Source organism: Patagioenas fasciata, chromosome 2, assembly GCF_037038585.1.
Source record: "Patagioenas fasciata isolate bPatFas1 chromosome 2, bPatFas1.hap1, whole genome shotgun sequence".
Taxonomy (NCBI): Eukaryota; Metazoa; Chordata; class Aves; order Columbiformes; family Columbidae; genus Patagioenas; species Patagioenas fasciata.
Window position 1 is genome coordinate 151,527,024 of NC_092521.1, and position 27,517 is coordinate 151,554,540.

General features: G+C 41.0%; 1 protein-coding gene across 1 annotated transcript in view; it reads left to right on the forward strand.

Annotated features, from left to right (window-relative positions):
- The first annotated feature begins 3,144 nt into the window (after nt 1-3,144).
- The window catches only part of APBB1IP (amyloid beta precursor protein binding family B member 1 interacting protein), a 64,820-nt gene continuing 40,447 nt past the window's right edge, over nt 3,145-27,517 (forward strand). The window contains exons 1-4 of the mRNA XM_065830576.2: nt 3,145-3,644; nt 20,171-20,242; nt 22,176-22,263; nt 24,027-24,319. Coding sequence (XP_065686648.1) covers nt 20,171-20,242; nt 22,176-22,263; nt 24,027-24,319 — 453 coding nt within the window. The 5' untranslated portion in view covers nt 3,145-3,644. The remainder of the gene's footprint in view (nt 3,645-20,170; nt 20,243-22,175; nt 22,264-24,026; nt 24,320-27,517) is intronic.

Here is a 27,517-nt window from a genome sequence, read left to right on the forward strand (position 1 = left end):
TATATATAAACCCCAAACAAAACAAAAACAACACAGTGTCAAATAGTATTAATTCTTACTGGAAGAATATATGACCTATACTTGCTACTTGCTAATCCCTGTACTTCCATCTTTTGGCCTTATCATCTAGGAAGATGCCAAACAGAGATAGACGTTTTTCCAAACATCACAGTCTGATGTGGTGCTGTGATTCACTTCACACTAATTGTAACCTCTTTTAGGTTTCTGGAAAAAACACTGTCTTGGTGGAAGAAATTATTCGGTGTATCCAAGATGATCACTCAGCCACTGCACCAAATATATTCACAGTGTCTGCAGAGCACTACTTGAAAAATGGATACTCCATCCTTATAGGTATCACTTGCCTTAAACTGATACTTTTTTATCCTACTTTGTAACTTGTATCTATGCCTTTGACTTCTATGATCAAAATCTTCATTCTTCCATCATACTGAAAGTTGTTTTGTTTAAATAACAACAAACCAAATAAACCTTTCAATTGTATTTTATGTTTTGCTATGACAAAAGATCTAATTAATATACTGATTAATACTGATTTTCCTTCTTTTACTCTTCACCAGTGGCACAATGGCTTGGCAACATTTTACATATCTGCAGCCTTTCCGCTCACAATGCTGAGGGCTATCGGCTGATCCTGCATTTCTCTGGGCAGGTAAGATCTGGGTTAGTGTGGTGTCACATTTACCCCCTAGAGAAAATGAAGGTCAGTCTCTGAAGTCATGTCATTATCAGTGTATAAAGTGATGTCAACGAAACTTATGGGAGGGCATATATGGTAAAACATTACTTTTTTTTTTGTCAATGAAACTCTGTTTTCCTGACACTAGGAACATACCTATCTGTCACCTTTCAGAAACAGATGTTCTACTCTAAGTTATCTCCTGCTTTACAGAAACTGGCATTACAATGAAATGCAATCCACAAGGACTGTGGGAGTCAATAAAGCTCCCTCCCACATTGAGCTGCGGGTGTATAATGGCAGCATATCTACCCAGTGATCTACTCTCCCATGATAAGAAAAGGAAAAGAATGATTTCTAATTGCATGTGTTAGATCTTGAGTCATGCAACTGCTGTGAGACACACAATTGTAACGTGGGTGGGGCGTGTGTCACTTCTTTCCATTAGAAAACAAAAAGCTTTTGGAGAAGAGCAAAATGGAGGGCCGGGATTCAGGCGAATGATTCTGTTCCACATTAATTTTAGCTGAGAGAGGATAAAACAAATTAGGAAGCATTACATATTTCCACCTGCTCCTGCCACAAACTTTGCCTCTCTCTGAGACACACACTGTTAATCAAGTCCATATCTACTAGAGCGCTTCCCTCACCACATTTCTTCCTCATGAAGACATAGTGGCCTCCACCCATCCCACTGGAGCACAATGCTCATGCTTCTGGATGCAGCCAAAAAACTTCTCAGATAGCATTCTGGATTTTCTGGGCTTTCTACAGTTTTCTCCTTGCCTTCTAGAGAAGCACCATTCTCATCTCCGCTGTTGCTCTTAGAGAGATTGATGTCTACCTGTTACAGCCAGGTACAAGGAGAGTTGGAAAATGCTGCCATTCAACTTTCTCAGCCTTATTTCAGGATGCTCTGAGAGGACAGGAACAAATCTAGACACAGAGAAAAAAAAAAGCTCATTTGTACAAGCAGAATAAATGTTTTTTTACATTATCATAACAAATATATTGGTCACACATTTCAACAGCAGCAAAAATAAGTGCAAAACCACTAGTGTAATCAGGGTGTGGCCATTTTATGGATAGGTCGCATGTAGAAATGAAATAACACTTTCTGACTAAAAAATACACCATCAAATATTATTCTTTTAATACATGCAGTATTCACTGCAAAGTGCTGATTTAAAAATTGACTTTGGGATAATTTAAAAAAAAAAGTTAACTGCCAGTGAATCTTTCCTGGGCACCACAATGCTCCCAAAAGCCAAAAAGAGCAACTGCAAAGAAAGGTGGCAAAGAGAATACGCAGTATCCACGGAATCTCAGATTCCCAAGCTGCCAAGCTAACAACTGTTTATTAACTAGGTGCATGATTTTTCAAATGCTAAGAAGTTTGCCAAATTTAGATGCATTTTCACGTGCCTGGCCAAAGGCACAGTTCTGACCTCAGCAAAGTCTCTGGTAAATTTTAGCCAGCTTCTCAGTGAAATAACTTTTTTTTTTTTTTTTTTTTTAATAACACGAGCAGAACAACACACTATTCCCTAAATGCATTTTTAAGTATGGCTGAGCTGTTTCAGCTGGAATTTTTCAAAGCAATCGTCCCTTAAAGTATTGAAACGTATTTGCTATGCAAAACATGGTGGTAATTTAAGATGCTACCATCCTTCTGCTATGATTATTTTATCTCTAGCAGTGTTGGAGGAACAGAACATGGGATTTCTTGGCTGCTTTGAAGCAAAACCTGATGCTTTAATATAAATTGCCTGTAAACGTTAGATTAAGCTAAACTACCCAAGGAGTTTTCTAAACTAAAGTAACAAATAGGAGATGGTGACATCTTCATCCTCATTCACACTGTCAGTGCCTTAGATATCTAAGAAAACGTTTAGCTAAAAGCATTGGTTTGGCAAAGTTATGGAGAATGAAAATAGGACCTGTGATCAGGAGAGGGGTCTCTTTGCCTGCCGCCTGCAGCATGTAGAATCTCATCTTTTTAACTTGATGACACTAATCCCACCAAGGCTGCACTGAATTTTCTAAACGACCTTTGCCTTTTGAACTTCAGATGGAAACCCCTGAATATTTTTTTTTCTCCCTGTCTTTTTATGGACTTTAACATGTTATTAAATTATTTCTGCTCAGTGAAAAAAAAAAAAAATCCAAGTACACTTCAAAGCAGCACTTTGCAATGTTACAAAATGATGTAAAACCGCCATAAAAGCAAGTTGCTGCCTTGGGGCAGCATTACTTAAAAGAGATGTAGAGTCACTAAACGTAGTGGGGTAGGAAACACATTTCTGTCTGAAGACCAGAGGCACCTGACAGTACTGCCCTGCCAAGAGCCGCCGGGCCGAGCTGAGGTGACCCAGGAGCGGTCGCAGGAGAGGAGCAGAGCAGGGGAGGCAGGGCTGGGCTGGGCTGCCCTCGGCACCGCTCACAGCCTCTCCGCCTGGGCCTCCAGCTTCCCAAGCCTTCGCAGGCCGATCCTCAGGCTCCATTTTGGGGACAGCCCAGGTGCCCCTGAGGCTCTGGGGAGGAGGAGGCCTCAGCACAGCACAGAGGGGACGCGGCCGCCCAGTTCTCCACAGCCCTCGGGTGGCCGTCGAGTCCCCGCGAGGGGCAGCCGTCACAGGGAGCGGGCCAGGCTCCCCCTGTCTCCGCAGAAGGGCTCTCACAGCCCGAGCAGACCGTCTCCTGCGCGGGCTCTGCAGGGCGGATGCACCCCGGTCCAAGGCAGAGGGCGGCGCTGCGTCCCCCGCGGCGGCTCCCGCGGAGGTGGCCGCTCCTGGGCGCCCGGCAGCCCGCGGGGCGGCCTCACTTCCCCACAGGCTGAGGGCGAGCGAGGTCGCGCCGTGCCGGGGCAGAGGCGCCTTGCCGTCCCGCGCTTCCTGTTCGCAGAGCCTCCGAGAGCCGGCGGCCCCCTCCCCAGCCCGCCAAGGTAAGCGGCACAGGGAGGGAGTAGCCGGACCCCCAAGGGCTGGCAGCAGTAGCGTGGCAGGGAGTCTCCTACTCGCTGTGGTGAGAAACCGCCCCGGCAGGGGATGGGAATGGGGGAGAGCGGCGCCGCCCTGCAGAGCGGCAGCCCGGGGTGGGCAGCGCGGAGCGGAGCCCGGCAGCCCCCGCCGTGCCGCCCGGGAAGGCGCCTCACACACCGCCTGCTCCCCTCGGGGCAGGGAGCCTTCGGGCGGCAAGCGTGGCCCCGGTGGACTGACATGGGTTTTAGCGTTGCGGTGGTGGGTCCCAGTGTTGGTTGTTCCCTTCGGTTGGATTAACCTGGATCAGACCCTCGCTGTGCGCAGACCCTGAAGGGGCCATTGGGAGATTAATGTTTTGCAAGGCAGGATTGTAAAAGCTTCCTCGCAGCTTGGTGGGGCAGGTGAGATCCCCAGGGATGCACAGGGCCTGGCTTTCGGTGGCTGCCTTGGCAAAGTGGACGCAGGCTGGAGAAAATGCGGTCCAAAGCTGCCAAAAAATACACCATGTGAATGTGCTAATCTATCAGTCTTAAACTAAGTATGTAAGAAGGTGGTGTGGTTAAGGCAAAACAGCCAGTAGAGACTTCCAAGGAAGGCAGTTTACATCTCTTCACTGGTGGTGTTTTTGGCCATGTGGTTTAGGGAAGAAATAAATGTGTGTCCTGACTCTGAGAAGGCCCATCCTGCATGGTAACCTCATTGAACACCATGGAGAAGTAACATAAATACAGTCTCCACAGGCTTGGGCTGATTTTTCAATCCCTTGTGCACCAGAGGAGAAGCTATTAAATCCATTCATTGTCACACTGGGAAGATGTATCTGGTAGGCCTTTTCAGAAGTATATCACCCAGCCTGTTTAAACTGTCATTAAAAATTTGGATACAGAAATGCAGCCTGCAAACAAAATATGCAGGGTGCCACCAAACTGGGACAGACAGTTTGGCTTTCTGAGGTCTCTTCCTGTCCCACATTACTCTGATTCTGTGATTAGCATGCGTCCAGCTTGACTCTACCCATCAAAACTTCTGTTTGCAGGATTTTGGCAGTCATCTTTTGTCTTTGGTTCCAGTTCCTCTTTGTGAATTTCATGATATGCATGTTTTGTCATCTGTTCCTACTTGATTATAAAAAATACTCATTTCACAGAGGCTCTGTTGATATCACTGTTAACTAATTATCCTGCTGCTGCACGACAGTGGTGTAAATATAGTGTTTCCGGGACTCAATTTAGTATATTTGTTTCATTAGAGACAAATAGGTAAGCCCCAGTGTTTCAGAGGGATATACTAGGTGACTTGCTCCACCTCTGCAGGCTCCTACTCATTTATGTTCACTAACTTTATGAAGTTTTTTTCTAGAAACTTTGTGAAGAACGTGAATTTAGGTTAAAACTTTCTGTTTAAAACAGAATGTTTAACTTCTTTCTGAATCTGTTCAATTCTGGTTTTACCTGTGGGCTTTCTAAGGAGACTATTACATTTAATTGTGCTTCATGCTTTGTGCAAGCATTGCTTAAAAATGGAGATAATTTGGTTTGATATATGGATTACAGATGTCTTTGGGAGGTTTAATCAATTGAGCATTACAAATAGCTGAATGATCTTTGTTTTCTGTTCTCAGAGAATTCTGATCCATCCGGGAGGGCACATAACTGGAAAAATGTACTGTCTCTGAAAGGGGTGCTTCTGTGTCTTCTTTTTCTTCTTTAAATACCTCCTGTGGGTACTAAAGACTCTTCTGATGTTTGGAGGCAAATATGACCGAATGCTCAAAGTTATTATTGAGTAAATTGTCTTTTAATTGTCCATGATGGAATCTACGGTTATTTGATGTGCAGTATCTTCAACAGGGTATGATGCCTTCGAAGTGCTGGTGTATTTTGTTACCAAATGTACTTATTCCAGCTAAGTTGGATTTTTACAGATCAAGACTCAGATTGTCACTATACTTGAGCAGTGTCTACTAGATCACACACTATAACTCATGCACCTGTAAATTAGGCTGTAAACTTTTTTTTTTTTTTTTTAATTCTTAAAGATTTTGAGACGAACACCTTTTGGAGGGTAACAATGTCCATAGAGGGTGCAGCAGTATGAACAGAAGGGCCAGCTGGAAGCTGTAACAGCTTGACTTAGTACTGTGGTCTGAGATTTTTTAGGCAGTAAAGAATTTACCCAATCCACTGAGATTTTGCTTTTGTTGTGTTTCACCTTTTTTGTCAGAAGAAATGTCTCGCAGCAATGAGAGCAACAAGAGGCAGAAAGCTTTCCTTCTCTTGCTCTGTAGCTTGTGGTGAAGGGAGAGGTAGGACTTCAATAACTTCTGGATGGAGGGATCAGCTATTGCATCTCTTTGGCCCTACAAAATGTCTAAAAAAACTACCAGTCTGGAATACTACTGGAGCTGAGAGGAAGGGTTGCCTTGTTCAAGAGAGGACCTGTCTTGTTTGCAGATTCATGAACATCTATCCTTTGAGAAAATGTGGGAATGTGGATTTTCTTGGAAAGTTTATATTTCAGAGGTGGCTTTACAGCAATGTAGCTGAATTTGGTCTTCCTGTACACCATTCAGATATCAGGGCCCCTGTCCTTTCCTTTCCTGCTTTCTCCGCAAACTCTGTGTGTTTTTCTTTCCCACAGATTTTTTTTTCATCTTTCATTTCAGTACATTTTGACTTGTCTTATTGTAGGCACATCTGAGCTGTTGTGATGATGACTTCACGGGGTAAGGTGTGGATCTGGGGTGAAAATGAAAATGAAAATAAGACTTCTTATTTGCCTGCAGCAATATAGAAACTTTAGCTTCTTTCAGAAGGTCTCTATAGTGACTCTTGACTTGCATCCGTGCAGACCTTCCAAAGCGCTTCTTGGACTTTACGGGCAGGATCCTGCTCACCCAGACATTAGCATTTTAGTCAGCTAGGGTTCTGAGTCACCTTTACAGTCAATGCTAAAACTTGGTTCAGCTGCCCAGTTTTAGACAGCTACCATGAATCATGCTCTATATGATTGCCTTTCCCTTCATTGACTAGAAGAGCCTGGGATGACCAGGTCAGAAGCAGATGTCATAGAAACTCCACCATATGACTCTTTGTGATTAGGAGTGATCCATGATGTAGCAAAATTGCTCTTGGAAAAGCAGGCACTTCAGGCAGTTTTCCTTATCATCCCGCCTGTTGATTCATGGGTGTCCCTAGACATTAACAGCAAAGCTGCCAGTGTAGAAGATAGCATGTTGCATTGTGAAAGAAATAAGCTAGGTGCCATGTTCTTCTGAAGTTTCTGTGGGAGACTTTTGAGCATCTGCATGAGCATGCATGAATGTGTGTTCCTCACCACCCCTCGATATTAATTTATGGCATTGCTCCTGGACTGAATGAAAAGGAAACACAAATTGCTTTCATCTGACTTAGAACTTTAATGTGGGAATTTACAAACTAGTTTGATAATGACTGTTTTAAAAGTTTAAGTCTGTCATTAGTTTCAAAGCCTTTCTTTCAATAAAGTGACCTTTTAGATCTGTGCCTAGCTAATTGCTCTCATAATTTTTGCTATCAGAACGTACATCAGCCTGCACACAGCACTGTTTCTTCTTGTTGAGCGTTGATCCAACATACCATGAGATTAGACTCAAATAAATTATGGATACAGTTATTGGGAGTAACAGGAGTATTTTTGGGAGTATGTGCATTATGAATCCTAGAAGAAAAAGAAGGTTCAGTATATATGAACCAAATTTTTCTATGATACTCTGTTTAGAAATGCATACAGAGACATTTCTGTTAGAAGTTTTGCTCTGGATGTATTTCCTCAGTCCATTTCCATTTTTTACTTTCACTCTGTATTTGCTTGTGGTTTAAAGCAGTGGATGTAAAAGTGTGGCATGTTAACACTAATATTAAAGGATGAAGCTCCATGTGTATCTGCTATCAGTGATGGGCAGACCCTGCATGGCTGATATCACAGACAACAGCAAGTTCTCAGTTGTTCTCAGACAATCCAAATGATAATATGAAAATGTTGGTGAAAATGTTGTCATTGTACATACACCTGTCAGGGAGAGGGGGGATGTATGGGGAACAGATCTACCTCTAGCAACATTTCTAATACATCAAGCATAGAGAGGACAGCTAGGAGCCAAAATCAGAGGCACTCATCAGATCCTTTGCTGATAAAAATTGCAAAGAACCTTCTGAGTCCCTAGTTTTAGGCAAAATAATGTGTCTGCCTAGAAGGCAGCTCACCAAAAGGGTGGGCAAGCTCTACAGAATTGTCATTTACCTGCTGACATCAAATCCATATAGCCAGCAAATGAAAACTTGCTCCTCAGTGGCTTTAGCTGACCCATTTTGGTACTCTCACTGCATCTTCAGGTAGACCAGACTGCAGACACGTGATTACTTTCTTTCTACTTCAGAGGAAGATTTTGATGTGCTTTTGAAGATTTTCTAGTAGTTTCTAACACTAGAAGCCCCCATTGTTTCACTTGCTATGGGAATTTCATTGAAGCACAGAAATAGGGATGATGTATCAGCCCAAAAAGCATTTTTGAAAGTTGGTATGTTTTTTGTCTCTGATTGCAGATTTTAAAAAATAATCATTTAAATAACAGTCAACTCTACATTCTCTGTCCTTTTTGATGAGATCTTACATTTGGAAGATCTGCTGTACATGTGGCTTGGGGGGCCTAAGTTGGTGAGATAATCCTGAGCAAGTGAGAATAGGTGCTAAAAACGTGAGCACAGATACTATTCCCAAATACATGTTGTGGTTACAGCTTAGTTTTGTACTTCAGTAACCACATCTTCATGACTGAAGGGAAGCCAGCACACCTAATGTTTGAGAGAGCAAATATGAATAAGCCATTGGTTTTGCATGTCTGTCCCAGGAAGAGATACAACATGAATGTAACTGCAGTTTTGTCCCATGGGGACCATGTTCTTCCATAAAATTCAGCAAAGCCTTTAATATCTGTCACTTGATCGACCCCCTTTGTTTCCCCTGTGTCACAATGTAGTTGCTCTCTCTGACCAGATCAGTTGTCCCATCACCCCTCCACTTGTTGAGGGAAAATTAGAGGGAGGCAGTGGCATTTCCTTCTCATGGAAAACCTTACGGAAAAGGAATAATTACACTGGAAATGTCACAAGGTTCTTCTCCTTTTGCTGCATTTTTTTTCCCCATAACTGTTTCCTTTGTGCGGTTCAGGGCTTGCTGGGCTGAGGCAAAGCAGCCGCAACCATACTAACGTAACATCCGATCTGTGGTGACTCCACACTTCCACTTTCCTTATGGATCTTCATCTGAAACCCACTGACTATAGCTGTTTCTGATTACCTTGCATTATGTAAGCTGGAAGAAACAGGTTTTCTAGGTGGAAAGCTAATAATGGACCTTGAAATTGCACCTGACTCTGCCGTCAGTAGTAAAGCTGAGAAAAAGGTTTAGAAAAAAAGTCTTTGTTTAGTTTTCCTACCACTCACTATGGTACTGAACACTGTATTACAATGAAATACCTATAAATTAATACTAAAGCATTAGTTGCTTCATTTGATTTTAATATATGAGCTGTGTATGAAACAAACAGATGGGTTCAATACAATTTTTACAGATTTGTTTTCACCCTTTTGCTTCACTCGTACATGTTAGAGGATTTTATGCTAGTGTCTTTTCATCTTTCAGTCTTCCTTTCCCATACTATCTATGTGTGTCCTCCCTTAAACATTTCTGGCAGTAAAAAGAACCTTTGATTATAAGAGATAAGATGGTGACTTGGAGCGTTTGCTGATGACTAGGGCCTAGGAAAAAGTTCCTTGTATGTGTAGACCGTTTTGTCATGGACCCTTATAGCACATCTTGCACTTACATCTAATGGCTCATTATGGGGGGAGTGAATGTTGGAAAAGATGAGCCATTGATTATTTGACATAGCAGCTCCTGCACTTCAATTTTGTACTGTAACTTTTCACTCATTTTTTCCTCTTGTTGACTTTGTGCTATAATTTTCATTATTCCACCCTTAATATTTCTTGAATCTATAGGGAATCGGTGAGGGAAATTTTTTTCTGCTGTTGTGGATCCCTGTTCCTCTCTCATCTGTGGGCTTCCTTGTCTGCCGTTTTCTGCTTGTTAGACAATCTGCCCATGTGGCATCACTCTACCGTATGGATTGTGAAGCTAAATATCAAAATCTTCATTTAGTAGAGAGCCGTAAGACACAGTTTCTGTAGATCAGTGACCTGAGGATAAGGGAGTTCTGGGAATAGTTCAAAAGTAGCAAATGAGAATGAAATGTTTATAGCCCATCTGTGCCATTGCAGGGTGGATTTAGGCTGAGCATTCTGCTGAATCTAAAAATTATTAATAATTGCACTATTCTCATTTGCTGGCAATCTTTTTAAAGTACAATACAATCTCTTATTACGTAAGTTCCGTATAGCAATGTTGGGTAACTGGAAGAAACAAGAAGGAAAATGTTAACCAACATCAGCAAACTACAAATTATGGGAAGGAATGTGGAAACAAAACAAATTTGTGCTACTCAGGCTTGCATTACTCTTTCACTATTCTGGTCTTCCATCATGGCAGGGAATGGGAGGAACTTGTAACTGACATTCGTATTTTCTGCAGTTGTTTATACCTGAATGCTATCAACACAACACAGATGAGCCTTGATCAGCTGGTTGTTCGTGAGCTGAATTTAGCTCAGGGGACATACTTCCATCCAGATTTCTGCCTTTCCCAGGAGAAAATAAGTTAGGGGAATGGAGATATTGTTCTTATGGGCCATTTATCTGGCACAGAGTAGGGAATTGTTTCTTCTACCAATCTGTGTGAAGACACAGGACTGGAAATACATCTCCTGCCATTTTGTTCTACATGGAGAGTTTGTGCTGCCTGTATGGCTCATGGGGAGAAAGTCCCCAAACTGGACCATTCTGCAGTAAATAAGTCTGTGACAAAGGAAAAAGAAGACGATCCAGTCTATAGTCGTACAGTATTTCTGTCATGTTTTTAGACCCACAGGCCGGATTGAAGCACATCTGCTGGGAGGATACTATATAAAGATGAGCAGAAGTGGCACTGCTTTCCAGCTCTATTAAAGCAGTCCCCTTTGGGAAGTGACAGGAGGCTACAAAGTGAAGTTCTGTTACACAGAAATTGCTCCCCAGCTTTCTCCTCCCTGAGTTTGTGCTTTACACTGGCGTTTCTTTTTCCCGTTTCATAAGGCACTTTTAACTCATAGTCCCCAGCTGCTGGAGTACATTTAGGATACATTTGCTGGAGCCCAGGATCCAGACTCTGTGTCTGGCCTGAGAGCGATTCTGGAGAGGAATGAGCTGTCTTGCACGTAGCTTGCATGCCATGTCCCTCTGTACTCCTTTTCCACAGTCACAGCCTATGCTGTCACTGGTTAAATGTTCTTCATCTTAGCCCAAGAGACCTTTGCTAACCCCCTCCTCTTGCCTTGAGTAACTTCCTCCTGACACACTTTGAGTAGGTGTTTAGGTAGTCCCTTGTTCCCGTCAGTCTCTCTTAACGAAGCCTCTGGGACCATTCAAGAATCCTGCCATCCTGCCTCACCCCGAGAACAGCACCCACAGCTGCTTCTCCCAAACACCGCTTGCAGCAAATGGGGTGAAGAAGAGACTGTGTTTGGGGCAGAGCATGGAGGAGGGTGGGGACCACTGGGGTGATGGATGCTGAAGCAGCAGCATCTGAAGGACCGCCTCAGACCTAGTGTCCTGTGGTGCTTTACAGACATACTGAAACTCTTCCTCTCTCTCGCCAATGGAAAATAAAGTGCTCAAATATATATCACTGAAAAAAATGGTGGTTAACTTGCGCTCAGTTGGTGTACTCATGTGTAGGAGTTTCTGTGGTGTTTAAATTATCATCATCAGCTTGGAAAACAAGGATAAAATACAACAACTGTCATCATTAAAGTGCAGCAGGGTAGCTTTCAAACCTATGAAATCTCGGTCTTTTGGACTAATAAAGACTTCTTCCAGATTCACTCCTAACTGTAGGCTTGCTTCTGTAATACAAGTGAGTTAACTGTGAACATCTAAAACAGCAAAAAAGGGAACAAGCTTTCAAGAGGTTTAATTCTATAAATGGCATAGTTAGAATTTCTGTGAAACAGAAGTGGGATCTGTGAGTCTGGAGTGCTCTTATCTAAAGATGTTTGTGCTTAAATCTGTGTGAATGATTCTGGAGTTAGTAATGAGCCTAGATATCAAGTGCGCCTTTAGTCTTGGTAGAGTCATTATGAGCAATGTGATACCAGATAACAAGTCCACTGGAGTAAAAATTGGTTCCACAGTGTGTGTAAAAATGTGTTTGGAACAATCAATGGAAAATGCTGTGATGTGGTTTTTGTAGCCTGGTCACCTGAAGATGCTCTAGTGCCCCAGGTTAGCCTTAGAAAAGGATTCTCACACATTACTGCTGTTTTTATTTTAATACAAAGCCAATGTGACTTAATTTTAAACTAGGAAGGATATGTTGCAATTGTATCAGTCTTCCTGCAGCATCTAGTGTTTTAGGGTGTCACTGTCATTCCATCATGAGTGGAGTTGTGACATGTCACACCCATCCCTGAGATAAATATGCAATATAATTTAAGCTGCAGATAAACCTACGGGCATTGGCACACAGGATTTCCCAGAAGAATAGGTGATATGAGTAAGAAACTGCTTTCAGAATTATCTATGTGTACAAGCTTTTTCTTGGAAAATGCCATGCTTGTGTTAGGAAAGTACAGTGCTGGAAGCAGTCTGAATGCTTTTGATCCATCCTTTTCAAAACATGAATTAGTAGTAGAAGGGAGTTACATGATACAGGGTCATCTTATGTAGGTACAGAAGAGAAAAGTCTTTGGAAAATGCTAATTACCAAATCTGATTCTGATAGCTTGAGGGGGAGCTGCCATTTCTCCTTTATTACTCCAAAACTTCAATTTCTGTTCTTAGTACCTACTAGAATTAGGAACTAACTGGATTATTCTTCTAGGCAGAGATGTTTTCTTATTCTATTTCATAAAAATTTACCTAAATATCTGTTAGGGGCTTTTTACTAGACATGATGCAATAGCTGGTTAAGGAACTTCCATCCTGTCTCGCTTAAATATTTAAGAGACATTTCAGTAGTCAGAGTTTTTCTTGACACCTAACAGTAAAATCATTGTAAGAGACCTAGTTAGATCTACTTCAGACCTGCAGTTGGTTTGGCCAGCAAGTTGTCTCCCACACCAGCTGGCCTCACGTGCTTCAGAAAGAGGGAAAATAAATCCTGTGCTGGAAAATATGGCATAACCTGTGTATCATGAAAGCTTTACTCTGTTTGCAAATTGGTGGAGCTTTTGTTTTAGGTCTTGAAACATGAGGTTCATTGTCCTTGTCTGAAACTCTCTGAAATACTGATACTTATATGATAGCGACAAGTGCTTATAGAGAAAACCAACTCCTCAGCTTGCTACCTCACCAATTTTGATGATGGGTTTCACAATTACACTGTGCACATTTCCCTGGAACAGTTGTGCAGACTTTCAGTTTCATTAACTATCCCATTTATTTTGTGTTATAAGCCAGGATGAAATGATGCCTCAGTAACTTTCTTCTAGGTTTTGATGTGTCTTTTTGTCACACTACTTTCCTGTTTCCTGTGGCAATCACTTACCCTCTTCTCAGCTTTGTTCTTTACAGTGGGGCTTCTGTTACTTCCATCTCACTTCCCTGATTTTTCCTCTTTTATTCTGTCTTTGATATGGCATGATCTACTTTGCATAGTCTGCTGTAGGTAAGGATGAACCTCTGATCTGAGAGATGTAATCATTGGTCTACTGGTAGGTCTCTCTAAAATGTTTAAGATTTCTTCATTCCACTCCAGAAAGCATTTAAGCATCAAGCATTAGTGGGGAGTTACAGTGCTGGTGGTGGTCATGTGGACAGCCAAACAGCTTGTGTTCGTTTTGGTGGGCTTGGTACTCTGATGCTTACACACTGTAGTGCAGGGACTCGGAGGTGAAGGTCTGCTTTTGGTCTTTCCGTGTGACTTGTAAAAATATAATGTATTTTTATCCTTGCTGTTTGCATATGTAACAGTTTAAGAATAACATCAATGCTTTTAATTTAATGAATGTGTCTGTAACTGTTCACCAGACCACTGTGTGGACTGGTTCCTAATACTGTTGATAGCATGAGTCCGCTGTATGTCTTTGTTCTACTGATACGATGCTGTTTCTCGTTCCTTTTTTGTTTGTAGTCCTTAGGTTGATTGAAGTGCATCAACTCAACTGAGACTGCGTTGCAGAGATGGTAATCTCATGTGCGATATCTTTGGTGTTTCCTGTTCGGCGTTGCACAAGGGCTTTGAGCTTGTTTTCAGATTGCAAGTACAGAAGCCTTGTTACCATGTGACTTAGACCATTCTTCCTGTTGAAAGGGACTGACTTTTGGTAATTCTCAGAGGTATCAGATATTAACAGTTCAAACTCTGCGTAGTACAGTACCATGCCTGTTTTTTTGAGTTACACCATATGATTACCCTGTCAGCTTTCATGATAGTTAATAGTTTCTTTTTTCAAGCAGGGTGAATTTCGTGCCATTGTTTTACTACTTGTTCTGTTAGCTTTCTGCCAAGTGATAATGATTCTATCAAACAATTCCATTTCCTATGTATTGTTCATAGACATAGTGCTGTTGTCTTATGTAAGTGTGCAAATCACAAAACTTTCTTAAAAAAAATAAAGTTGTTTTATTATTCTCTCTAGTATGCAACCATGCAGAAATCGTATCCAGATTTTAATTACAGAGTTCGTATTATAGACTAGGAAAGGCAGTTCCTGCTTCACCTGTCAGTGCATGGCACTAAATAACACAGGTGAGGTTCTACTTAGTCCAGGTAAGATTGTGCATCTTGAGACAGAGTGCAAGGACTGCTTCTCCATCTCGCATCTGAGCAAGAAACCTCTCAGTCAGTGTTTTCCTTTGGTACCCTTGAATACTGGGCCGTCCCCATGGAAAAACAGTGTTGTTCGCTGTCAGCAAAGTCCGTTGCTCATGCAAGCGCAACGGGTTGGACCAGGGAATATTTCCCATCCATCTCTGTGGGCTAAGTTTTCTTTCTGTGCATCTGCCAAATTTCTTTGACATTGGAAATGAAATAACTTAATTCCAACCTCCTATCCCCATCGCTCAAAAAACATAGAAATTTACATCTCAATTTCAAAATAAGGCTGTATATGGAGTGGATATTCAGGAGAGGGAAGAAGCTTGGTGTGGGTCTGTTAACAAGTTTAGTGCACAGGAGTTTCGTATTGTCATCCAGGGAAGCAGGGCTGGTTCTTGTGAAAGGCAAATGGTTGGAGGTCCCTCACAGGGGCACCTGAATGGATGCAACAGGTATTTGGAAATGGCAACAAAGTGTGTGACAGAGAAAAGACAGATATTACAAAAGACAGACACTAACAGGCAAGCAGAAGTAGGAACAAATACACAGCAACTGTATTTTTTCATTGGGTGAGTTGAAATACAAAGAAGCTGGAAGCACAAAGACTACAATAAAATACAAGCTATTCATATCTCTTTATTTAGGTTTAAATTATTTTTATCATCAAAGAGGCTGCTAAATCTGAAATTGGGAAGGTAAAAAAACAGATCTAGTAGGTCAGGGGGACTTCTGGTAAATGGTGGAGTGAATAAATGTGTTGATGAGTCAAAATACAATGAGTCCATATTTATGTGTTCTATAAACCTGTGAGAGTTTAATATGTGTAAAATGAATAGTGAGACTTAGTGGTTAGAATAGCAAGCTGAAGAGAAAATGCCCCAACCCCTACAGTATGAGAAATGTGGGAGGTTTGGTTTGGTTTATTTTTTAAAAGGTGTTTTCATGAGACCTCAGTGAAGATTTGAGAATGTGAAATTTGGGAGAAATAAAAGACAAGGAATACCTTTGCCTGCATGCTTGGTGTAACTTCAAAAAGTGGTCTAGAAGACATCAACTTGAAAATCAATCACTTTAAAAATAGGTTAGGTTTTACACGTATGTCTTCCCACAAGCCCCTCCTTACCATGTTTATTCTTGACAACCGCAATTTCCGCTTTTTATTTTAATTCTGATTTTTTTTTCTGCTTAAATCTAATATATATAACATGGGAAACATTGTAAAGCTATTATCTTTTTTTTTATCTTCAGTTTATTGCAGTTCATAGTGATTTTTAGAGTTACTAGTACTATATACCAAAAAAATCACAGAAAAGTTACTGTTTAGTGGATATAGAGGAGGACTGAATACAAAACTCAGTATTAATCTGGGGACTTTGGTAAACCTTTTCCCCTTTTTTGCTAATAATAGCTCATACACCTGCAGGTTTCACTTTGAGTTTCTGGTTTGAATAAGTTCAAGGCTGTTTATGAAAGTCAAAAGAGTTTAGTGGTCCAAAATGCGGCAACATCTTCCCTAAATGGGGTAGATCCCAAATCTGCATATTGTTATGTCTCTTTGTTCCTACTATGGCAATCAAATTAAAAAAATTGAAATGATTGTGGAGAGGAATCAAAAAGAAGGAGAGTAGATGAAAACTTCCATATTTTGGGAATTTGTTTTGCTATCTTTTGCTTTTCCAGCTCTTGACAAAATCCCTGCTGAATTTGGAGAGTTCTTATATCAGCTTAAGAGATCATTCAGTGTGTTTTAACATAAAAAATATTTTCAGGGTATTTGGTGATTGTGATGCTAATTTTGTCTTCCTAAACCAAATCAATAAAAATTCAAGGGGGAGAAAAAAAGATACCAGGGAGGGCAATGACTTGGTGACAACATGGCCTTATCAGCCTGGTGACAGTGAGGGGTGTCTGTTCGTTGAAAGTGACACTTGAAACAGACACAAATGTATTTCCCTCTCAAAATATATGTTCAGGCCTTCTCCCTTCCCCCATGTGCCTAAGGTCAAAAAAACCCTAGTATTAAATGTCATTTATTTGAAATGATAAGAAAAAGTCATCAGTGACTAAGTGAAGTCCAACCTACAGTGGAAATTGTAACACAGTTATTTGCACATTGCTTTTTCATAGGTTTACATTATTTTCCTTATGAACCAAATGTGTCTGAAGATTCAGAAAATCATATAACTGCAAAGAAAGAAGCTCTAAATTTACTAGAAGCTCTAAAAATCCTGTAATTTGATGAAAGTGTTGTATAATCCAATATTCAATTCTCTTGTCTTTTTTTTTTTTTTGTTAACTACTGAAGAGGTTTCTTAGGGGTTTGGTTTTGGTTGTTTGTTTTTTTCCTTTTTAGACAATTCCTCCTCCTCCTCTTGATGAGGTCTCCTGGTTGTAACCCAAGAGTAATTTTACTGCTGTTTCATAATATAACAGAGGAGGATTTCAGTTTGTCAAGGGAACCAGTACGAAGACTTGTCCCTGAAAGTAGATCTAGCCAGTGCTTAAAAAAACCGCAAAAACGTACAAATGGCTAGAGCTGATAAGATTCCCCTGGCAGATATTTTGTTCTCCTAGATCACAAAGCAGGAAAATATAAAATTATTCAGTATTATTTAAGCACTAATGAGATACTTGTCAGCGTGAAGTGCAGCTCCATTTTTTGTCACATAACAAATTTAAGTTTATTCTGTCTGATCAAATAAGTGCCATTTTATCTATCCTTTTTATGAAAATTGATTCTCCAAGTGCCAGGTGTGTAGGAAGTTACACAGCTGTTGATTCAAATAAATTAATTAAGATTCAGTAATCGTTCACTCAACCAGTATAGTGCTGGATCTACAGAAACAGAATTTTATATAGAAAGCTCTGTATGGTAACTATGATACATTCAGAGAGAGTGAGCCATCCAGTATGGGTTTGTCAGCTGAAAGCAAAGCAGATGACATGACTTCAGGTCTCCATTTGCTCAGTCACGTGTGAGGTGTGTTCCCTGCTCCATGGGCACAGCTGTGGGCTAGGGGTACCCTCAGCCCTGCCAGCCACATCCTACTAAAATGTCTTTAACAGCATCCAGTTCACAGATCCTTCAAGTCTTTGATTTCTGGGATCTGAGAGAACTGTGAAAGTTCCTGGTTGCCTGTGCCTTGTTTAGTTACACCAAAACAAAGTCTAAAGTGGGTAGAATATGCCCCAACCCTGACTGACGGAAGCTGTGTGTGCCTACTCCTAGAGAGTTGGGGTGTCAGAGATAACACAGGCGGTAAGAGAACAAGTGGAAATCAGACTGGTCTTGCTTATGTACATACCAGAAAGACCAAGTCCAAAGGAGGCAGAGTAGCTCAGATTGCTCCAGTATTAACTGTCATATTAAAGACATGCTACCAAATAATTCTCAAACAACAAGCGCTGACTTTAGTGGTTCAGTGGCCTTTATCGTGTAACTATGGAATAGTTATGTGACTCAAGATGCTCTATTAAAGGAAGAGCACTAAGATTGAAGAACAGGATACTTGCTGGTCTTCTTCTCTTGCCAGTCTTTATAGTCATTTGAGTTGTTCCTGTCCTCAGGTGATTGCTTTATTTCATCAGGTTGGCCCTCATTCTCTAAGGTGCTGTTGCAGTTGACCTTGGCTGGTCAGCCAATTACTCACCAAGCTGCTCTATCACTCTCTTTTCTGAGCAGAACAGGAGCAAAAAATATGATGGAAAAGCTCATAAGTCAAGACAAGGACAGGGAGATCACTTACCAACTACCATTGAGCAAAACAGGCTCAACATAGGGAAATTAAATGGATTTATTGCCAATTAATAAGACAGTTGAATAATGAGAAGTAAGAACAAAACTAAAAATGTCTTCACCTCATCCCCTCCCTTCTTCCCAAGCTCAGTTTCACTCTCAACTCTTCTACCTCTTCCCTTCAAGCAGCACATGGGGCTGGGGAATGGGGATTGTGGTCAGTTCCTAACGCTTTGTCTCTGCCGCTGCTTCCTCCTCACGCTGTTTCCCTGCTCCTGACTGGGGGCCCTCCCATGGAAGACGTGAGCTTCTCCAACATGGGACCTTTCCACAGCCTGCAGTTCTTCAAGAACTGCTCCAGCATGGGTCCTTTCCAGAAGGTACAGTCCTTCAGGAACAGACTGCTCCAGTGTGGGTCCTCCACAGGGTCACAGGTCCTGCCAGGAAACCTGGCCCGTGGGGACTCCTCTCCACACGCTGCAGTTCCTGCCAGGAGGCTGCTCCAGCGTGGACACACCATGGCATGCGGTTTCCTTCAGGGCATATCCACCTGCTCTGGTGTGGGGTCCTCCATGAACTGCAGGTGGATGTCTGCTTCACCGTTAACCTCCATAGGGTGCAGAGGAACATCCAGTTTCACAATGGTCTTTACCACAGGCTGCAGGGGAATCTCTGCGCTGGCACCTGGAGCTCCTGCTCCCTCTTCTTGTCTGAACTTGGTGTCTGCAGAGCTGTTTCTCTCACATGTTCTCTTACAGTTGTGGTGCAGCATTTTTTACCCTTTCTTAACTATGTTGTTGTAGAGGTGCCACCATCATCGCTGATGGACTCAGTTTTGGTCAACACCAAGTGCATCTTAGAGCCAGCCGGAACTGCTGTCTATATCTGACATAGGGCAGCTCCTGGTGTCTTCTCACAGAAGCTGCCCCTGCAACCATCCCACTACCAAAATCTTGCCACATAAGCCCAATACAGATGCACACAAGCCCAGTGAACCAGTAGCAGTGAAATTATATTTACATTTCTTGTCTCTGGCAGTGTTCCATGTCAGCCAACCTTCAACACTACTTCTCTCCTTGGAAAGGAACACATGTATGAGAATGAGGAAGAGGGTTATTACAGAAGCTGCATCTCCCCAGTATGTCAGCACCACCATCGTGTGGTGGCTGCCCTCACACCCCCCTCTTGCAACAAGAGCCACCAGTTACTGTCATGCACCATGTACCCATTCTCTTTGTCTCAGTGCTCTCCCTCAGGTGTTTTGAGGTTAGGTAATGCTGGAGTTCTCTCAGTGCACTGGTGTTTGAAAGAAAATAGGGAGAAATATTGAGACAAGAAGTTGGTCACGTACCTAACTGTAACCAGGTGCTGCACTAGATAACACCTAATAAACTCTTGCATTGGTCATCCTAGCCAAAGAAACAAAGATTTCGAGATGAAGCATTCAGGGATTTTTCAACCTCAGACTTTGCTTCCATCTCTTGCTAGCTACATTTCTTCGATGTTTAAGATACAACTGTGCTTTATTAGCTAGTGACTTCGTATGAAATGTAAATAATACAAGGACTTTGGAACTCCTAATGAGTGTAGAGCCTAAGTATGTGTTCAAGCATATACAGGATTGAGATTCTGATCTGTTAGTAGTTATTTCTCAACTATGGATGGAGGGTTTTGCAAGTCATGAACAGTTGTTTTAAAGTTAATTGGGAATGCAATATAAAAGAATATTGTATGTCCTCTGGTTTTGACCGTTGCTGGCTTTCAAAGGAACTTGTGATGATTCTTTGTCTTTTCTTTCAGATGGAGCAAACATGTGATGATATAGATGAAATGTTCAGCAATTTACTTGGGGAGATGGACATGCTGACCCAGGTAAATAATTCTGGTTTTCCACCAAAATTAGAAAAATAGCTGTTATGTGTTAGAGAAAAGAGGTGACCTTTCTACATTTTTAATGTGCCTCCACTCTGAATAAATACAGATACATTATTTTGAAAAACCTTCAACTAAATTTCTCCTTGGCCTTTTCCGCTATTTCTGTATGCTTCATTTTAAATCTTTTTCAGCATTTCATTTGTTTTCCCTTGAATTTCTCTTTGCATGTACTTTCAGTTTTTTTCCTGGGCCATTGTAAGGTGTTACTTGTTAGATTAGTAATGAAAGTATTTCCTTAAGCTCCAACAGTCTGTTTCATCAATACATTTTGTGCTCTCCCTGGCCCTATTTTTCTTTTCCTTGGGCACCATACAACTGTCTCACGTGTTTAATTTCTTCCTCTTCCCCTATTTATACCAAGTCTATTTTTATGAGAGTATTAACACTGGAACAGTGTTTAAAGTTATCACTGCTTGAGTTTCTAGCTCTGTCTAACTTCAGAAGAAACCCACATGTCCTGAGTGGGAAATAGGTGAAAAGAGCTGCCAAGAAAAACTTTTGCATCAATTTTCCTGGAAAATGCCCATCAGTTTCAGGCAACTCCAAGAAATGTAAATGCCTCTGGTAAAAATTGAGTGAGCGTGACAGACATCTCACAGGGATGTATAAACACGGGTATAGCTTGTAGGAAATATGAAGTAATCCTTCCATTCTGTGCAGCGTTGGTAAGACCTCAACAGGGAAACTGTGTCCAGTGTGCGCACTGCATTTTAGGAGAAGGACGGTCAACAGGAGACAATCCAGAGGAAAGCAATGGGAATGATGAGATGGAAAAGAAACGTGACCTATAAGAAAAGATTGCATGAGGTGGTTTCGTCTAGGGGAGACAAATAACAATCTTAAAATACATAGAAGGCAGTGTCAGAGCAGAAAGAAGTACTTCATTCCTCATGTCTGTGGAGAATAGGACAACAGGGAATGGTCTTCAGCTGCAGCAAAGGAAGTTTGGATGAGTGTCACAAGAAAAGTTTGATAGCAGGAATAGTGTTCTTGACAGTGAAGCAGTCAAACAGATTGCCAAAGTTGATGATGGAATTTATCTAATAAGAAGCTTTTTAATTCAGGTCACGTATACATTTTTCAGGTATGACCCAGGTATAACTGACCTCCCATAAGACATGTGCATGGTCTGGACAGACCCTTGAAATTCCTTCCAGTCTTGTCTTCAGTGCTTATTAGAGCTATCACCTTCCTCATTGTGGGAGAATTTATCTTTTTTATCTTCACTGTATGCACTTTTCCTAACTCGTGAAGCACTGGTTCCCTGCCTGCTTCCTAAACAACAATCTACAAACTAGGAATTCTCTATTTAACTATGCAGATTTGCAGTTTACATTGCAAAGAGCAGCATGTTTTGTTGTTTGTTGTGTTTGGTGTTTTTTTTTTTTTTGCAAACAACATGAGAAAGCAACAGCTTGGTTACATTTAAATAAAGAACCCTGGAGTAAGTGGCACTGTGTAGTTCAAATGTGTACATGTACGCAGTTGACTCTTTCAATACTCCCCTTCCTTGAAAACAACCTAAAAATCAGTCTGATTTTATCCACTGTCTCTGTAAGAAACAGCCCTGTGTTCTGTCCCCCCCACCAGGCCTGGATGTTAGAGTTGCAGTTGGCACGGGGCAACATTGTATTGAGAAGTATGTAAACCATTAAACACTTGCGGTGACTGTGAGATGGTACTTGTACACTTGTCCTGGTCCTATTTAATTTACCAGTCTAGGCATAATCCCAGAAACTAGTGTGTCATTCTGTTCCTGGAAGAAGAATTTATTTTTATTAAATAAATTCAGATAATTGATTTACAAATGTTAATGTCTGTAACAGTAATTATGTCATCAGATAAATTTCTTTTTCTTTTACCTTAACAGAGTTTAGGAGTGGAGACTGTACAACCTCCATCCCCCAAAGTGTCCAACGATGAATTTAGCTTTACAGTTGGTTTTAAAGATTTAAATGGTAAGTAGCTCAGTGGACTCTTTCATGCCTTATATGCTTATTTAAAATACCTCACAGCAACAAATGAGAAAATTTTGAACACCCTTGATTAAAAAAAGAAAAAATCAAACCTGAAAACAAACTACAACAACAACAAATGTTTTGCTAGAGGGGAAGGTATATTTGTATGTCTCAGTGTAGGAAGCTTCAAAGGGGCCAATTTTTTTTGAAGAGACATTACCCAGTCTTATATAGAAGTCAGACTTTTTAAATGTCTGATTGTAGAGGTAAACAAAAGTGAGAAGTACCTCTAATTACTTTCTAAAATGCAACTTTTAAAAGGTAAAGATTTAACTTAAAAGAAGACAAACTTGTGAGGTCAGAACTGCACAAGCATTTTTGTCTGGTGGAGGGACCAGCTTCAACTGCTTCCACTTTACCTTGCTTATTCTCATTCTGGTTTCCACTTGCAGCTGCTTGTTGAGGCTGTGTGACAAACCAAAGGAGCTAATTTATCTGTGTGTAAAAAAATAACCCTCCCTTTTAATTTTGTTTGTGTTTTGTTTTGTTTCTCTTTTTACTGAGGGGTGGTTGTTTGCATTTGTGTGAGTTGGTTTTAACCTGTGCTTTTGTCGCAGAATCAGTTAACTATTAAATTACCTAATGCCTCTACTGACAAAGTGGGTAGAGGTATGTAAATAGAGGGGATCATAAGCCAACTTTCCCACCGGAAAGCTTATGAAATTACCCTATTAGCATAACAGGTAAAGCAGAGTAAACTGAGACGGTCTAGTGACATGTTCACGCTTTGGCTGATGAATGATCTATTATTTCTTGGACTAATTAGCATTTTTGAATATCTAGTTCAATGCTCTCCGTCCCTTTCCAAAATCCTACTTAAAGCTTTCCCAATTTGTGACTTTTTTTTTTTTTTTTAAATTAGACTCTTTAAAGAGATTTAAACCGCTGAATCTGTTGGTTCTTAAAGAACTCTTCTAGAAAGCTAAATCATCCTACAGGATGTTATTCTACAGGATTTCTTGTGCCATTGCTAGTTCAAACAACCAAAGAAGAAATTGCATACGAAGTTCCAGTACAGGATTTTATCTTATACTCTGGCAGAGTAGAACACAGAAAGCAATAGTAACAATATTTCTGCCTTGTTGGTGCTTTTGAAAAAGAGACTGTCTTGGTTTGTTCTTTTGTGTAAAGGATCCTCAAAACCCCTGTATATTATATGAAGTATGTCACAGATGTTGATTACACAATTACTGGTGTGCTACAAATGATACTATACCATTTCTTTTGTCTTTTTTTTCTTTTGTCTTTTCTCTAATTCTGCTTCGTGTTAATTTTAGAGTTGTAGAATAGTATTAATATATGAATATATTCTTGATCTAGGGCTCAGTTACATGTTTTGTTGTCTGCCATGCTAAAATTTGCTAAGCATTTACGTATGAACTTAAGTAAATAGCCTACTGGGAGCTAACGGAATTTCTTGCATCCGTATCACTAAGCATGTGCCCAGAAACCTTGCTGGATCAGGGCCAGGTTTTGTAACATCATAAAGGCCTGAGAGTTCCTTGTACTCTGACCTTCAGTATGACCACATTAATAGCTATTCCTAAAACATATTTGTTTTCTTGAACCCATTTAAAATGTTGTTTCCCATAACCCTTATATCTTACAGTAACTGTGCCTTTTGCAATTTTATCTCCACTGAACTGGAAATACAGTGTTTTGCATTGCACTCACTCTGACACATTTTGTGGTTTTCTTTCCAGAATCCCTAAGTACCCTAGAGGACAAAGACCTGGATGCTTTAATGGCTGATCTTGTAGCAGACATAAATGATGTTGAACAGAGAACTTTACAAGCCCAAAAAACTTCTTCTGGCAACCAGCAAATTGTGGTCACTCAGCCTTCAACAGGTTTGGATAGTGACATCTATTCTAAATCGAGTCCCTATGTTACCATTACTGGACAATTTGGGGATGATTTGCCCCCTCCACCTCCAGAACCTGAGTTAGACCTTCCTCCACCACCACCACCGCCTCCTCCTGAGCCCCTCACCCAGGTAAGCCTGCATGGAACCTTGTTCTAAGTGTTCAGTAGTTCTTGTAATTTTACAAGTGGTATTCAGCAAAAAGAAAGGTCTAATAGTATCTGTTTGAATATTCATATGCATAGTAACCACAATGGAGAGAAATTGTTTCCACTTAGGGAATGGAAGAATTTTAGGGAACATGGAAAGTGTTCTGTCTCAGTGAGTTTTGTTTAAAACCATGGGTTATTCATTGCAATTTAAAAGTCCACAAAAACTGAATATGAATCTCCTCAACACTACTGCTGCCTCTGTGTTCAGCATCATACAGCAAACATATTTAGTGAAAGGAACAAAAACTTTGGTAGGAGGAGGACCTTTCTGATTATACAAGAAGTGATTCACTGTATAAAGCTTCATTTGCTGCATGGGACCTTTCAGTGCTGTTTGAAGAGTGAAAGTTGTAAACATGTGGGAGGAACGTTGCTATTTTTCCATATCTCAAAGATAATAGTTAACTTCCTATCTTAAAGGAACATCAACATTTGCAAAACCTGCAGCTAGACAGCTTCAGAAGCTCAAGTATTTTATTTAACTAGTATAAATGATATAGAAGAGATGCTGTCAATGTGAGTTTTATCCATTGTCCTACAAACATATCCCCATTTAGGCATAAGATCCTTAAGGAACTACCAAGCTTCTAAATAGTACAATTTCGAAGCTGAGAAGAACAGTCTGGAAGGATAGCTAGTTAGGTGGGCTCAGACTGGCCAGATTGCCTGGCTAAAAGTGTAGTAATCAATGGCTCAGTGGCTGGCAACAGGTGGAATCAAACTGGGGCTCATATTCCTTAACATTTTCATCTGTGACCTGAGTGATGACATAGAAAAAATCACCTGCAAATGTGCTGAGGCTGCTTTTAATTAAGGGCACTGATGGACAAGATGAATGACAGCTTCAGTGCAGGGAGACCTTGAGAAATATGAGGACTGGGCCAGCAAAACCCTGAGGAAGCCAGCAAGGTACAAGGTCCTGCATCTGCAGTTGGCACAACCCCATGTGTTTGTACAGTTTGAGAGGCAACAGACCAAGCAGCAGCCCTGCTGCAAAGGAGCTGGCGGATGCCACATTAAATAACAACCATGAGTGCAAGGTCATCTCAAAATGGGAAACTGGATTGTGTTGGAGGCAGAATGGCCGGCAGACTTCATCTTGGCACTGGTGGGGCCACACCTGGAGTACTGCACCCCATTCTGAATGTGGAGATACTGCAGGGTGTCCAGCAGTGAGCTACTAGTTTGGCCAGGGGCATGGAGTGGTCAGGGGCCAGTGAGGACAGGCTGATGCTGAGGGAGCTGGGCTTGTTTAGTCTGAAAGAGGATGCTAGGCCATCTAATGATGGCCTAAAAATACCTAAATGGCAGCTACAAAGCTGGTGGAGCCAAATTCTTCCATGGTAGTATTGGGTCATATAACAAGGGGCAACAGCTACATGTTGCTTTGTTGTTTCCAACGGGACATTAGGAGAACTTTTCCATTCCAGGCAGTGGTGTAGCACTGGAGCTGGTGACCCAGAGAGATCACAGCTTCTGTTTCTTTGGAGATTTTCCCAACTTTGCCAGGCAAAACATCATGGCTGACCTGATCTGGTGTTGGTGACAGTGTTGCTTTGGGCAGGGAGCCAGATTACAACTATCCAGACCTTTCTTCCAACAAATACTTTCATGGTTGCTGTGATCTAAAGCTTAATGAAATCAACAGTACTGCACAGTTCTTTCGCTTGGGTCTTGTACTGTAATTCTCTCTTAGCTGGCATCCTGCATTACCTGAGGGTCAAACAAGATTTCTGAGTGAAAAGAGGATATGCCTGCTAAACACAAATGCAATTTTGTATGCAAAAACTTAACTGGAAGTCACCTCTGTCTCCCTCAATTAAAGCATTCCTCTGAGATAGTGGGTTAAATCTCTAGCAGTGTTTTCTGGCCTCTTTCCAAATACAAGGAAAGGGCAACAAAGGATGGGAACAAGAGGTAGATGCATTTTTAAGGAATCTGTTTGCAATAGTTGATTTCCTCATTAAGGCACTGGTTCTGCTTTCTCCCATAGCCCTTGCCTCTTTTTCTGATACAGATTGTATTCCTATACTAATTGCATACCTGTTGTGTGGCTTACTGTCCACCAAATTGCCTATAGGGCTGTTACACAAGTTGCAGTGTGAATGATGAAGGTAATAACCGTTTAAAATTAATATGGAAAGAACTGATTTCAAATTAGTATTTACTGTCTTGCTTAGTATTTGCTTTGACATGACATTTCTTCTCAGTAGAATGAAATGCAGCTCTCAGTGGAATATCTTTTTTTTCATCAAAGTCCATGTTCCTGTTTCCCAGGATTCTTGATAAGTGAAACACTTCTTGTTGTCTGTAGTCAGATAAGACTAGTGTTAATTATTCCCAGTGCATCTGTGATACTAAAACTCTATTCTCTAACCTTTAAGTATGCCAAAATAAAAAAAAGTACAGTGTTTCTTTCAGGGAAACATAGAGCGGTCTCATAAATTTCCATTAACTCTGATATTTTTTTGAACTGTTCTTAAGCTTAATAAGGTTTCTACATTTTCTGTGACATTGTCTGTGTGACTATTACGTGTTTCTGTTTGACAATCCGGAAAACACGGTGGTGATACTCTAGTGCGAAAACAAATCTTTTAGTCTGTCAAGGCATTTCTCTAACAGTGCTAAATTTTTGCATCTGTTAACGTATTTACTTTGCATCATTTCCTTTTCCTGCATTAAGACAGACGAAGGTTATGAAAATGTGAAGGCTCTCAGGTGAGAGCTCTGTTGCACAGATTTGTGCAGTGTGTGAACTCTGTTCAACACAGGTCGCATGGAGGTGAAGCCTGAGTTACACCTGCCTAAAATTCTCAGCAGAAATCCTGCCTGCACCACACTTGACTGCTTTGGTGAAGATGATTTTCCTGCTTCCTGCAGAGAGGTGTTTTGAGATGGGGAGGGCCATAGTTCCATACTTTTGGATTCTCAACTTAAGCATCTCTGAGCTGTAGCATGAAAATTTCCATACCTGTGGAGAAAAAAAAAAAAAGACAAACTGATTGCTTGGTATTTATACTGGAGAATTTGACAACAGCAAACATACTTGAAGCCATCTCGTTCGGGTTGCACACCTCACCTTGTATTTTTGACATCCTAAAGGATCCTGGTACCCAGG